The following is a 14,369-nucleotide window of genomic DNA, read 5'->3' on the forward strand; positions in this document are numbered from 1 at the left end:
TCTGCGCGATGCCGCGGTGGGGCAGGGGCAGGGCGGGGGGATGCTCGAGGCGCGAGCAGCTCCGGCACGGGGGTCTGCGGGCTGGGCATCCCCACGCGGTGCTGCCACCAGCGCGGCCCCGGCCCCACGCTGCTGGCCAGGGGTGACCGAGGGCCACCAGACCCTGCTCTGCCCCAGAGAACTCACCTGTCCAGCTGGCGCCGGGCCCGGGCGGCAGAGAAAATCCCCAGCCCGTCATTAGCCTTCGTTTCCTGTATAAACCTTATCTCTTCCACTTCTTTTTTTACAATTTTTTTTCTTTTTTTTTTCCTCCGTGACTGAGGATTTGGAGCTGCTGCAAGTCCTCCCACCATACGACAAGGTGGGTCAGAAGATGGAGACCGAAGGGGAGCGAGAGCTGCGGGAAGGCGCCAGAAACCCGGCCGCTAACGAGGCTGTACACGCCGCTGCGCCGAGCGCCGAATGCTGTCCCCAAAACGGGGTTACTTACAGTCGTCTTCAGCGAGATCAATATTTAGCCCTAATTAAAACAAACACAACATAAACGTCAGGATGTATGGAGGCCCCAAATAAATTAATACGAGCAGCCCTGCGTTTTTTTCGTAAGCTAACGTTACTTTAAGCTGGTGCCAGCCGTCGTCTAAGAGCAGCCCCCGGGCACCTGCTTCTGCCCCAGTGGGGCTGAGCAGCACTGCCCCGGTGGGATATTTAACCTCTCACCACGTTTTGTGATTCATCTGCATCGTGAAGAGCTGAAATACCCCGCAGAGGTGCCCATGCCCCATCCACGGGTGGGCATGCACCGCCAGGAGTCCTCCCCCACCATCCCTCAGCGGCCAGAGCCGCCCTGCGCCCACCTTTCGCCTTTGGGGCGCCTCCGTTCTGCACGGAGGGCAGAAACCGGAGCAGCAGGGATGGAGCCCGCGGTCAGAAGTGTACAATATCCCCCCGGAGCGAAGACGCACCAGGCTGCTCGTCACCGCCTGTGGCACCGGTTGGAAGTCCCGAACCAGTGGAATGGCGGCGGGAGCAGCGTGCCGGGGCACGCGGGGGGGGACAGCCCGGGCTCATTCCTGGCAGAGGAGGGTCCAGCCCTGCCTGGGTGCCCAGCGGCAGCGCGGTGGCCATCCCTCCCAGCCAAACGGGCCCACCACGGAGACAACCGGGGCTTTCCCCAGCAGAGGAGCTTGTCCCTGGCCTCAGGCCAGCCGGGATGGCCGTCGTGCCAGGAGCCACCCCGCGCCTCGCCTGCCTCTCGTGCCCCTTGGCCTCCGGGGGAGGGTGGGCACCACCGCTGGGCAGGCCCGCGGCGCAGGAGCAGGGCCGAGGGACGCCGGCAAAGCAAAACCACAGCAAAAAGCCCATTTTTTCCTCCAGGTAACGGGCCGAGGCTGCGGAGAAGGTGCATCCGTCCGTGCAAGGGGCTGCCTCCTCCCCGCTGGGCCTGGGGCGGGTGAGCCAGAACGCCAGGCCCAGGGAGCACGAAGTGAAACGGGGAGAAAGCCGAAGAGCCAGCCAGGCTCTCCTGGCACCTCCCTGGGATTGGGAAGGAGAAAAATCCCCGAAGGCGCCAAGGGAGTTAAAATAAACACGTATCCCCGGGGACACGGGTAATGGGACCCCGAGCTGCCTTCGGGCAGGAGCAGGAGGTGTTGGGGGAGCGAGGAGAGCCCCGCTGCTCCCTGTGCGCCCCTCTGCTCGCCCTCGACTGCGGCACGGAAGGATCCTGCTCAAATATTTACAAGGACAGAAGGCAAACCCTTATCTTCCACAGGAAAAGAATTATTTTATTAAGTATTTTTAAACAACTACTTAACATTTACTCAAGATAAAAATATGTACAATATCCCACCTTGAAGAAGGCTCCAAAATATAAACACTGTACCTCTCCCTAGAGAAAAACAAAAAATTCTTCTCTTCAAAAGAACAAAAGACAACCCAGAAACAAGAATACATTCATATTTCTCACTTCTTTATGCTCAAGTAGTTATACAAATAATAGACATCTGAAACGCTTTACCTCTTAATATATTTATATAATATATATATATATTTATAACAGGATTTTACAAATAAAGGCAACAACTGTATACCAAAAAAAAACCAAAAACCAACAACAAAATAAACGTTAGAACACAATCTGCAATCAAGCATAGTGCATCTCAACAGCTGGTGCAATGGGAGGGCGAAATGAAGATCCATACAACAGGCTTTCTGGACAGGAGTTCTCAAAACCAGTAAGAAAAAACAAAAACAAAACAAAAACAAAAAACCCCAACAACAATAAAACCAGCACCGCACTTGGCAGTGAAGGTTTCTAATTAAAAATAAAAGCCAAATTGGACATGATGTTCTTCTGCGGAGGAAGACCCTCGCAGTTCAACGGGACAGGAGTCAGCACCCTAACCCTCTGACTTCAACACAGTAACGTGGGCCAGGGTTTGCCAAGGAGACGAAGGAATTTAGATGCTCAACCCCCCCCCCCAGGATTAAACTCCTCCAAAAATCCCAGCCTTTTCATTTTCCAAAGGCACTGACAGGGGCACGTCCAGCGGCCGCCGCGCTGTCGACACCGGCTGAATCGCGCGCGAAGCTCTCGACTCGCCCCGCTCGGCACCGGCCGGGCCCCGCTGGCGGGGCTGGTAAAACCATTTCCATTTCCAACAGCCGACACCCGGCGAGGCTGCACAGCGGCAGCGGGAGAGAGGCCTGGAGTCAGGTGCAACAAGCAAAGTGATCCTCGGGATATTTTCTCCCCTCCCCGGCCCAAACTAGCAGCTCAAGTTACAGGAAGGGGCACGTGTTAATTTATTTATTAGATGTACGCCATGTAAAGCTTCCAAGCAGCATCTACGTTTTATTTCTTAAAAAATATATATATATATATGTATATATCAGCAAAGGTGTGGAGAGAAACCCGTCTTCAAGTCTACCTGACCGTGCACGACCAAGCAGCGACCGCTGCTCTGCTCCTCCTACGCTTGCGGTGGCACTGCCACCACCACCACCGCCGCGCTGCGCCCGGCACCGGTGACCGATGGGGCACCGAACCAGTTCGGCTCCAACTACCGGCAGCGGGGCCGTTGCCTGAAAAGCCTCTACGCCAAGTACCACGGTGTTCAGATTCGCAGACCCTCAACCCGAGTCTGCCTCACGGAGTCCTTTTTCACAGCTTTGCAGCAGAGTCGCAGCTGACCGAGCCAACCGCTGCTCTGGAGATGCGGGGAGGGAAGAAGGGAAGGGGTAAAGCACAAAACCCTGCTTATTTTTTTTTTTTTTTTCCCCCCTCTTTTGGAAGTCGTTCTGAATCGCTAACCTGGGCGCATCCTTCATCCTTCTCCAAGCTACCTAAACAAGTCAGAGAAAAGGGGATTTCGCTTCCTACGCGCAGTGAACCTCATCCCCACACCTCAGTCCAGCCAATATATAAAAGTGAAAGTCTCAAACTAAAAAAAAAAAACCAACAAAAACCAAAACAAAAAAAACAAACAAAAAACCAAAAAACCCAAGGAAAAAAGTCACACTGCGCTTAGTCTTTGGTTTCCAAGTTCAAAGGAGGAATCTGCTTCAAAGCTTGAAGCAGAGCCGAGGAGTCGATAGGGGAATGGGCCGGTACGGGAGAAGGGAGTCTCTGGGGCATCAGCAGAGGCGGGGAGATCTTATCGGGGTTCATGAACCCCGTGAGTGCTGCGGCAGAGGCCGGCAGGCTGGGGTACAAGACCGGTACGGACGCCGGGTACCAGCACTTCTCCAGCATGGGCAGGTAGGCCGTGGCGGATGGCGGGATCAAATAGAAAGGCAGGCACAGGGGGGGCTGGTGAGCGTGGGGGCCCAGGAAGCTGCTGGAAGAGCCCATCATGTCGCTGCCAAAAGGGCCCTCGTCCTCCGGCGACTCCAGCCTGCTCCTTTTGGCCGGCGGATCCTCAGTCTCTTGCTTAATAGAGCTTATTCTCTCCTGGACAGCGTACTTCAGTTCGGTATCCTTTTTGAAATACTGCTGCTCGCATTTGGAGTCACTTTTCTCCAGCTCGCCCCCGTACCCGCTGTCCGTGTCCGTGTCGCTGCCGCTCTGCTCCCCGCTGGAGTGAGCGAATGTCCTCTGGATCACAGGCACGCAGTTTTTCCCGTGGCCCTCCGCCGCTTTGGTCAAGGAGACGGGTTTCTCTTTCAAGTCCACCGCTTTGGGAGGGATGTCGGCGGCCTTGCGGCCGGCTCCGCCCTGCAGCACCTCGGAGGCCATTCGGTGCAGGTGGCTGACGAGCTGGGACGACTTCAGGTCCTTGCCGTTCTCGTGCTTCGCCAGGTATTGCAGCATTTCCTTGGCGCACATCTGGAAACCGGATCGAAACATTTCCTGGCTGGAATCGAGGTTTCTTGATGACAGGTCACCTGAGGAAACATTAACAGAAAGAAATTAAAAATTAACGGCGTGGTAAGCGGTTCCATCGCCATCTTCCAGGCGGGCTGGAGGCGACGCTAAGCTTCGGCCACAGCGCGGCCGGAGAGGCGACCTCGATGGTCAGCCTGAACTCGGCGCTCATCCCCCCGCCGATGTCTGCGTAAGCGCTCGTTTCTGCTTGAACACCCGCCTGTCCACTTTCACCTAATCCCTTAATTTTTCAGTTCGCTATTTACGGCACACGCCACCTTCAACAGGTGCCGAGCGGAGGGAAAGGCGTGAGTCAAGCTGGTGCCTTCCCTGGGAAGCCCCCGCGGGGAAGGCAGAGCGCACCTCGCCCTTCACCCCCAGGCACAGAGCGCGGCTGCCAGCCCAGGGCGACTCTGCCTCAGCTCAGAGCTCTCTTGCACTCCCTGTGGCTGCCGGAGCAGTGGAAGGCTCTTGAGAAAAACTCAGTTTTACTTTATCGGATTCACGTGAGTGCCTCATGCGAAAACAGAAGGAGGAAGTGCATCTCCAGCTTTGATAAGCTGACACACCAGGTCCCCTCTTCGCCTGCAGAACACAGGCTAGCTCGTTCGTGAGAAGACCTAAAAAGGTGTGTATAAAAAGCAGATTTATGTGTATCTTCAGAAAAAAAACAAACAAACAAAAAAAAAAACCCAACCCAAACAAAACTGGGTTTGCTCCAAAGCTCATAAACACCAAGGGAAAGATCTGAGTGGCTTCGGAGAAAACCTCAGAGCAAATCCGGGCTTTAAACAAAACTACTTAAACCCCCATTTAATTTCAGAACAACTCCACGGGGCACTCTACGCTGACCCTATTGAGAAATGCATCTTTTTTTTTTCTTCTTTTTTTTTTTTTTTGCAAAAGCTCATCAAGCAAAGCGAGGGAAACCGACGGCGATGAAAGGCAAGAACTCCTGCCTCCTCCCTTCCCAGGAACGAAGTGTCACAACTGCATTTCAAAGACTCCAAGGGAAAAGTCCGTCAAGCGCACGCAGGTTCCCACACGACACCATTTGAATACTCACCCGCTTGTAAACCATTCTGCAAAGCAATTATTTTCTGCTGCTGCTGCTCGATGAGGTTGGTTAGCGCTTTCACATGCTTCAAGGTGAGCTCGAGAACCACCGCCTTCTCCAAGTGACCGAGAGTCTGAAAGCAAAGGGGCAGGTTGGCGGCGGCCGGGGGGTCGGCCACGCACCCAGGAGCCCGACGGGGCGGCCGATGTGTCCCGAATCACAGCGGAAGGGCCGACACAGGTGGGTGAAGAGGCTTGAAGGCAGCAGAGCCTTGATCCCGCACAGTGCCCGGAGGTTATTAAATGACAATATCCCACCAAGATCGGCCAAAAAGCAGGCTGCAGAAAGGGCTATCACGGCACCCTACGGGGATTTTTGGACCAGCAGCACAGCTCAAAAAGTATTTTATTTATCGTGACCTTAGCACAGGGCAACCCCGGAGCCCCGCAGGTCCTGAAGCCACCCGAGGTCTCCACTCCCGGGAAAGTTTGGGACGCGCTTACAGCCTGCCACGGGCGCGGGATACAAAGGGAACCCAAATCCCCCCAAAACGGGAGGCAAAGACCCAGCTGCGGAAAGACCCCAAGGCGCTGGGAAAGGGGGAGTAGGGGGGAGTCCCCGGGGCCGCCCCCACCTACCGTCAGCTTGAGGTGCTCGGGCAGCAGGTCCTTCAGCTGGGCGATGCACTCGTTGATGCGATCGCGCCTCTTCTTCTCGATCAGCCGGTGCGGCAGCTTGTAGGTCTCCTGCGAAGGCAGCGGGCACCGGGGTCAGCGCCCCGCGGCCGGGGGGGGGAGCGGAGCAGCGCGGCCATCGCTCCCTGCTCCTCTGCCTGCCCGTCCCCGTATGTCCCCCCCCTCCCCGAATAACGCCCGACCCCGCCGTCCCCCGCCCGCTCCCCCGGCCCAGCCGCCCGCAGGGCTGCGGTGCCGGGCAATCCCCGTCCCGCAGGGCGGGCTGCGGGGCCGCGTCCCCAGGGGGGGGTGTGTGTGCGGGTGCGTGCGCGTCCCCCTCCCCAATTTACCTTGTTGTCCTCGCTCCTCTTTAACCCCCTCCTGGGCTTGTAAACTTGGTACATGTGCGCGAAGTCCAGCCTGCACGGGCGAAACGAAAGCAGCGAAATTATCCCTGTCCCCCGGGGGCCGCGGCGGGGCCACTCCTCCTCCTCCTCCTCCTCCTCCTCCTCCACCTCCTCCTCCTCCTCCCCCCCGAGCCCTCCGTCCGTCCGTCCGTCCGTCCGCCGCCGCTGCTGCTTACCCCGGCAGGTCGCCGCTCTCCAGGGCGGGCAGTTTGCCCAGGCAGACGGGCGGGGGTTGCGCGCTGGGGATCCGCTCCATGTCGCTGGGGTGGCGGGAGCGCTGAGGAGCGGCGGCGGCGGCGGCGGCAGCGGCGGGCGGGCGGGCGGGCGGGCGGCGCTCAGGGCGGGCTGCTCATGCCGCGTCCGCGCCGCGCGGGCTGAGGAGCGGCGGGCGGCGACGGGCCGGGTTAAATGCGGGCGAGTGGGTGGACGGGAGCGACGTGCGCTACCCTGTGACTGCCGGCACGTCTGGCGGCCGCCGGGGCGGGCGCGCCGGCCCCCCCCTTCCCCTCCCCTCCCCTCCCCTCCCCTCCCTCCCCGCTTCCACCCCCCCTCCCCTCCCCTCCCGTCACATGAGCCTCACGTGTCGGCAGCGCCGCCGCCGCCGCGCAACGTGCCGGGAGGTGGGGGGGGGGGGGGGGGAGGAGGAGGCGGGGCCGCCCCCGGCCGCCCCGGGCTGGGCGCCCTCGCCCCCCCCCCCCCCGTCGTCCCTTCCCCTGCGGGGGGCGTGTGTGTGTGTGTGTGTGTGTGTGTGTGTGTGTGTGTGTCCCCGTGTGTGTGAATGTCCCCGTGTGTGTGTGTGTGTCTCGTCCCCCGCCCGCACGGGATCCTCCTGTGCGTGTGTGTCTCGCCCCCCGCCCGCACGGGATCCTCCTGTGTGTGTCCCCCCCGTGTGTGTGTCTCGCCCCCCGCCCGCACGGGATCCTCCTGTGTGTGTCCCCCCCGTGTGTGTGTCTCGTCCCCCGCCCGCACGGGATCCTCCTGTGTGTGTGTCCCCCGTGTGTGTGTGCGTCTCGTCCCCCGCCCGCACGGGATCCTCTGCCCGGGGTTGGCGTTGGGGGGGGTGGGGGGGTGGGGGGTGTCCCCGCCGTGGTGCGGTGCTGGGGGGGGGGGGGGGGGCGGGAGGCGAAGGGGCGCGGGTTAAGGTTTTAAGACGGTGCCGCGGTGCGGGGCCGAAGCGGGTTCGGCGGGGGGTGCTGTGTCCTACCGCCCTCCGCGTAACGATTGGGAAAGAAACACACACACACACACACCCCGGCCGCCCCCAAACTGGGGTGTGAGCGCAGACCCGAGTCAAACCTGCAAACTCTGGAAAAGGGGGGGGGGGGGGGTGGAATAACGGAGGATCACTAAAAAAATGGATCACTAAAAAATGGCTATAGGCAAACGGGCGGCGGCGCGGAGAAGTTTAGGACGTTTCGTGCTCCTGCAAAGCGCCTGCAGCTCTCGGGTGCCAGCGGTTGCAAAACGCCGAGCGGGGTTAGCGTGGGGTGTACCTGCCAAAGCAAACCTCTCCTGAAGGGCTCTGGTCATTTTCCCCGCCGAACGCTGAGCAAGTAGAGGCGAGCTCATCAGATAAAAAGTGCATTTACCGAGATAAGGTAAGAGCAGAACTCCAGCGCGGAGCCTCTGCGGGAGTCCCGCTCGGCTCCACGTCGGGAGGAATCTGAGGTCAGGAGGTGTTACGTGGGAGAGCGAAGGGATTCTGTACGGGCGGTGGAGACGGGCCTGTTGGGGCTCACCGCCTGCTGAAGGTGCGTGCCGTGAGCAGGAGGGATCCCCAGGGAAGCCAGAGCCTCCCAGAAAGCTCCTAAGCCGTCAGTGTCAGGTTTTCTACCGAAAAACCTCTTTGTGAGGACCCGGCTGCATCTCCAGCGCAAGCACCGCAGCGCCGTGTCAAGGAGCTCCCAAAAAGCGGACCCTTCGGTTGTCCCGCTCGGGACGGTCTCCTCGGGATTTCGCGTCGGAGCCCGCGAACCTGGCGTTGGTGGGCGCGAGGGTCCGCCGGGATGCTGCTGCAGACCCAGCCCAGGGAGGAGGACTGGGGGAGACAAGGAGAGGAGAGGACTCAGGAGACTGACCACGGAGCGCTGGGGGTGAAGGGGGGCAGGATCACAGCTCCGGGCTGTGGGCTTCTCAGAGCAGAGACCGGCTTCTGTCCAAATTCAGCAGTAACCATCGGAAAAAATGGAAGCGACGGGTCTGTCCCTTCCTGCAGCTCAGGGGAAAGTAACCACCACGAGTAATGGGTACTCAGCCAGGTGGCTCATTCTCTCTCTGCCCTGAAGACCCAAGCTGTTATTTTCCAAACGAAGGGCAAAAAAAAAAAAAACCACGCACAATTTTTAACCTGTCCCATCACTGACCCTCTGTCCAAGGCAACAGAAATAATTAAGAGCTTGCTGGAGCTGATTGCTAATGAAAAACGAGGTTTGGGGCCAACCTGCTCTGCATTTTAAGCTCAGACTCCGAGCGTACGTGGACAGTTTCATGCCCCTGCGTTGTCTGACTCCTGCATGCTCTTTCAGATATTCGGTACATTCCTGCAGTGGGTGGTGAGCTACAAATCAGGGTCAGAGGTAATCCCCAATTATTTAGCCCTTTTACTGTTCTCGTGCTTGCCAGACAATTCTCCATATCAGGATTTACTCGTGACCTTAAGGGATGTTGCCAAGGATTTAGGAGTCCCCCTAAAAAGAGGATCCAAATGAAGTTATTACATTCCCGGGCATCGAGTTAGATTGCCGGAGAGTTGAATTACATTTTCCTGGAGATCAGTTTTCATAAGCTAGGGCTGATGCAATCATCAATTTGCCTTCTCGATGCTGTTTGCTGAATTATTTCTACGCGGAAGGTTCCTGTACGACCTGCAGTTAAGGCAGCGGCAAAATGTTGAAAAAGGCTTCCTTTTCTGACGCCGTTCGTCGAGCGGCAGGTCGCCTGGGTGCCTGTTTCGGAAGGGGCTGAGAGTCACAGGACAGCGGCCGCCCGCCTCCAAGGGGGATTTGCAGTTATTTGCAGAGGCAGGCAGAGGCGAGGCGTTGGAAGGTGTGCTGAAGGCGGGCTGGGGGGGGGCTGAGCCCCGGGACCTGCCCTCTCCCCGGCGCTGTCCCCTTCCGACCGCAGCGATTCGGGGGGGAAATATTCCGAAAATCCCTGGCAGCGACGTCTGATCGGAGCCTATGTGGGCAGCGCTGGGAGTTAACAGATGGGTTGTGGATTCAAGCTTACGATAAGGTTACTGAGGGTGGTTTTGTTTTAAAATGTCTCTTACTTAATATATCCATGAAGGCCAGGCATGTGCCTGTGGCCTGTAACCAAATCGCTGACTCTCCCTCTCTCTCATTTCCAGCAATCCCGTTTCAGGTTACTGGCACCGGAGGTGAAAGAACAGCCCTGTCGTGGCCCAGCGGCCGAGGCTGGACGCTGAGGTTACCCCGTGCGGGAGGCGCTGCACGGACGCGGTCAGCCCTCAGCATCTGACGGGCGGCCTCGAGCCCTCGGTGATTAACGCCCGTTACTTTTTGCAGGCGGAAAAGTGTCCGGGGGAGCCAACCCGCCCCCGAGAGAGCGGGGTGCGCTCAGTAAACATGGCGGCTCTTCTTCCGAGACAGGCAGATCTCCAACCGCCGGGACGGACGTGGAAGCGCGCGGGGGGGGCCGCAGGGCGCTGTCAGCTACGCGGGACGGTCCCTCCATCGAACACCCACCGTCTGACGGAGGTCTGCGGCGCCGCAGCATCTTGGGCGCTGTAGCACGTATCGAGCCTGGGGCGCCGGGGCCCAGCAGCTCCCAGGAGAGCTGCACGTCCGATTCCCCAACCGTAGCGTCTCCGGCACGTGCAGGAGAGCCCGCACCCCTCAGCCGAAGGCAGGGTCCCGAATGGGGCACGGTGGGACTTAGCAGCTCCTGAGGAGCCGTTTGTCACCCACCAGGGCTCTGCCTTCTCCTTCTGGTAACCCGCAGGTAGTTCCACAAGCTTGACTGTAGCGTGAAGTCTGGTGGTTTCAGCTGCGTGTGACTCACTATCTCGATAGCGCAGCTGGCCGCGCTCGAGAGGAACCGCCCGCGCCTTAGAGCAAGTCGAGATTGAACATTGCGAGAGTACGTGCGCCCGTCGCCGCTTCATTACCTCGGTCGAGGCCACCACGGACTTGGTTGGGATAAAACACTGGGAAAACCTGGCAAGAGCCGTTGTCTCCGCAGAGCCCTGGGCAAGCGGAGGGCCCTGCCGCCGGCACCACGCTGGATCCCTGCCGGGCACGTGCGAGCTGCGGGCACGACGCTGGCACCGCGCAAGTGAAACTTGCCCGAGGACGATTCCGATGAAAGCCATTCCCCTCTTTGTGCGGAGAGGTTTGCCAGCACCCAGCGGAGCAGTGGGAGGAATACGTAGGTGGAAACTATTTGGAAGTGGCAAAATTTGTGGACCTTACAGTTCCTAATAAGAGACTCCAGCCCACTTGGATACGCTGTTTAATAAAACATGCCGGCTGCCCGGTGACATCTCGCACCTCCAGCCAAACCCCGGCCGCCCGAGGAGCTCACGCTGTTTAACCAGTTCCCCGCTGGCCGGTTGCACCATCTCGTGAGAAAGGGCTCCAGGCGCGCACACCCGTGCACACCCCTCGGGCGGCCGCCTCTCCCGCACCGCCGGCTGACCCCGCTATAGCGCGGGCACCTCTGCCTGCCCGTGGGGTAAGAGCGATGTCCCTGCTGCTGCGGGGTCTCTGCAGAGCTCAGGTGGGGCAAGGGACGGCGAGGGGTTCCCCACCCCGTCTGGAGACGGCGGGGAGCCAGCTGTGGGCAGGACAGCCCGTCCCGCTCAGGAGCAGGAGTTGCTTCTCCTCCCGAGTGACGGAGTTGCCTGGTGGATGCTTTGCACAATGGTATCTGATCACATTCCTCCTTCTGCCTCACATCAAACAGTGAGTCAGCGATGAAGCCTCATCAGATGTCTCTCTGCTTCAGCTTTCATATCTGAAAAGCAGAAAGGATGGTGCTCTGCAAGTATGCAAAGCCAAGAAAGTAGGGTGCCTTCAGATCTACGACTCGGAAAACACCACAGCTTTTAACGACAGCGTGATTTATTTTTCCCTGGCGTCCACGTGCCCTGGCAGGAATTTTTCGCTGGCGTCCCCGTACCCACCAGCAGGAGTCTGTACCGCGGGGGCTCGTAGTCTGGGGAGATTTTGCTCTTTCTGGGGGATGCAGGTAACAACAGCTACAGGGCCACACTGCGTTACGCCCGAATCAAATATTAACGTGAAAAGGATTCTGAACTTGCTAACTGGATTAAAAAATTACACACACCCCCCTGAAAATAATGATGAAATAAAGCCAGAGCAGGCAGAGAGGAGACCAGGAGTTCACGTCAGGACACGGATGAGTTAAACCTTGACCTCTATCCTCGAGCCTGTAGGACAAGGTCCGCGCGATCCGCGTGCTCGTGGCGTATAAGGCGCCTGTTGACCCGTTCAGGGGGACTCGGTTCAAGCTGTAAATAGCAGCAGCAGCCTCGGCAGAGCGAAGGCTGTTTGTCAGGGCTCGTGGCGGAGGTGAAGGGCGCAGCATTTCGGCGTGGGAAGCTGGCTGGGGCAAAACCTGGCAGGTGGCTCCAGCAGGGCCGTGGGGAACCCAGCCGAACTTCTGCAGGGACCCCATCAGCCCCCGTGGCTGGAGAGAAGGGAGGCCAAGGCCATCAGACTTGCTTAGCCCAGCCTTGTCTTCGTAGGCTGGTGCGATCGCAGGGGACCAGGCACCTGCTTGCGAGGGAGCGGGGTGCCCGCAGGGCTGGCTGGGGGCTGCGGGTGGCCTCAGGAACCAGTGGTTGGCTACGTTGGGAGAGGAAAAGGGGATTATTGGCACTCGGACTCGCTAGGAGTTAACAAGGATTTGACTCCTCTGAATAAACGGGACGCAAAGAAAAGGCAGGCGGTAGGGGAAACGCAGGTGCACGGGCTCCCTCCTGACAGGCCAGACAAACCATATACGTGAGATTGTTTCCTAGCCGTGCAGACTTAAAAAAACCCCAACACTTGGACGTGAATATCCTTAAGCTCTGGGGTAGTCTGGAGCAGCCGTGGGAGAATGCAACCAGTCATTTTCTAAATAAGAAGCCAAACCTCTGAATCCAGATCCACCTCCTCCCAAACTCCCGGTCTGATCCCATGTGCATCACGAGCCAGATGTGGCTTGGGCATTACTCCTGCTGCAAATTCAGCTGAAATAAGTACGAGCAGGAATTAAACGGAATGGGAAATATTCACGGTGGATTTGTGCCTAGTCAAGATCACACGCAGAGCTTTGGTGATTGTGTTCCTCCAGCGTGAGGACCGCTCCCGGCAGCCCCGATGCCGCAGTCGGGCTCCTCACCTGAACAGCACCTGGAGCGGAACGTGCCCACACTGACGTACAAAATAGAGCCCACCGGGACAGAGCAAAAGGCGAGGTGCACCCAAGGCGTCCCTGCGAGAAGGACTAGTTGACAGGAATGTCTCTCACAGCGCCCTTCCCTCTGTATCAGAAGTGATCTGGCTGAGAAGTCCTGGAGCAAACCACAACTGAGGGTGTTGCTGTCTTCCCCAAATACTTTCTCTAATGAGGTTTTTAAATAGTTTTGCCCCGCCTACACTGGCAGCCAGAGCACTTTCATCTCCAGGTGAATGGGAACCGAGGTGGGACTCTGCTGTCTGCCGGGGAGGATCATTTCCATACTGCAGCCGAGGCAGCGAGGCTGGCAGGCAAAACCCGCAGAGCGGCAGGGAAGCGCTGGTTCTCCTCTCGGAGATGCCTGCCGATGGCGGCGCCAATATTAACCGCGCGCACCAGCGTTTGAAGTGCAAAGAGCGCTCTGGCGGTGGGGGTTCGCGGGGAGAGGAGGCGCGCTGCGGCGACGCCTTCACGCCCAGGAGAACTGCACGGGGAGCCGCTGCGGGAACGGGGTTTGCGAGCAGGACCCGGTTGGTCGCGACCTGTACCCACGGTGCTCGGAGTAACCCCACACCTTTCAGTCTTAGGTGGCAAAGATCAGGTCGATCCTAGAGGGTTTTTTTGGCGGGTGCGGAAGTACTTTCCACGTAAAGGCAGCTCGCCCCCTTCTCCTCCCCTGCACTGGCTGCCGGCGGAGCAGCGCTGACGTGCAGCCTCGGAGGCGAGCGCTCGCCCACCCTCTCGCACGCAGCTGAAGAGGAGTCCGAGACTTGCCTTGTACCTCCGCGGGTTCGTCTCCCACGGGGAAGCCAGGGTACGTACAGCGCTGGCCTCAGACAGCTGCTCTGCGGGGCGGAGCGCGGGGTCTGAGAGGTCAGACGGTGCTCTGAGTGGTTTTTTCCTACGGGAGAAAGAATAATTTCCTCACAAAATATTCACACGGGCTAGATCCCGATAATCTGGGGAAAGAGAAATGGCCACACAAGCTCATTACAACTGTCCCTTCTGGTTTTATAAACTGCACGGCCCTGTAATGAAAATAAAGCCCCGGCCCTGCAGAGCAGCGAACATCTGCAGCTGCTGCCCAGATGTGGTCGCCCGGAGCCTCTGCAAAGGTTTCAGGGGAAAACCCCTGTCTGCCTCGCACGTAGCGCCAAAACAGAGGACAGAGGTTTCGTTTTATAAACCTCGACCAAGGAGACATTAAGTGCCTTTGATCTCCAGATATAAAAATGATCTTTTGATTTAAGATTATGAGAATGAATAACCATCTGCTAAGAAACAGCTACGGACCCACGTTTTATTGAGGCCAGATGGTGTCCAGGGCTTCGACGTATGAATTCAATTAGCTGCTTGTGTCTGCGTCAGTAATCCTGCATCCACCCAGTCATGTTTTTGGAACAAATATTGTAATATTCCCAAGGATCCTCCAG

At 58.4% G+C, this 14,369-nt stretch overlaps 1 protein-coding gene across 1 annotated transcript; it reads right to left on the bottom strand.

Annotated features, from left to right (window-relative positions):
- Positions 1 to 3,516: 3,516 nt before the first annotated feature.
- On the bottom strand, positions 3,517 to 6,763 carry BHLHE40 (basic helix-loop-helix family member e40). The gene is made up of 5 exons (XM_086470177.1): positions 6,684 to 6,763; positions 6,451 to 6,520; positions 6,065 to 6,172; positions 5,436 to 5,559; positions 3,517 to 4,389 (listed from the first exon to the last, which is right to left on the bottom strand). Exons 1-5 carry the CDS (start codon positions 6,761 to 6,763, stop codon positions 3,530 to 3,532), a joined length of 1,242 nt encoding a protein of 413 aa, XP_086326303.1. The 3' UTR covers positions 3,517 to 3,529.
- Between the last annotated feature and the right edge of the window lie 7,606 nt (positions 6,764 to 14,369).

This window comes from Leptosomus discolor, chromosome 9 (genome assembly GCF_034619465.1).
Source record: "Leptosomus discolor isolate bLepDis1 chromosome 9, bLepDis1.hap2, whole genome shotgun sequence".
Lineage (NCBI taxonomy): Eukaryota > Metazoa > Chordata > Aves > Leptosomiformes > Leptosomidae > Leptosomus > Leptosomus discolor.

Excerpts from the sequence above, each read along its gene's own strand:
- BHLHE40 (XM_086470177.1), bottom strand. The coding sequence starts at position 6,763 with ATGGAGCGGATCCCCAGCGCGCAACCCCCGCCCGTCTGCCTGGGCAAA. Across the intron at positions 6,521-6,683 it reads GAGAGCGGCGACCTGCCGGG|GCTGGACTTCGCGCACATGT; the intron begins GTAAGCAGCAGC and ends TCGCCCGTGCAG. Across the intron at positions 6,173-6,450 it reads AGAGGAGCGAGGACAACAAG|GAGACCTACAAGCTGCCGCA; the intron begins GTAAATTGGGGA and ends CTGCCTTCGCAG.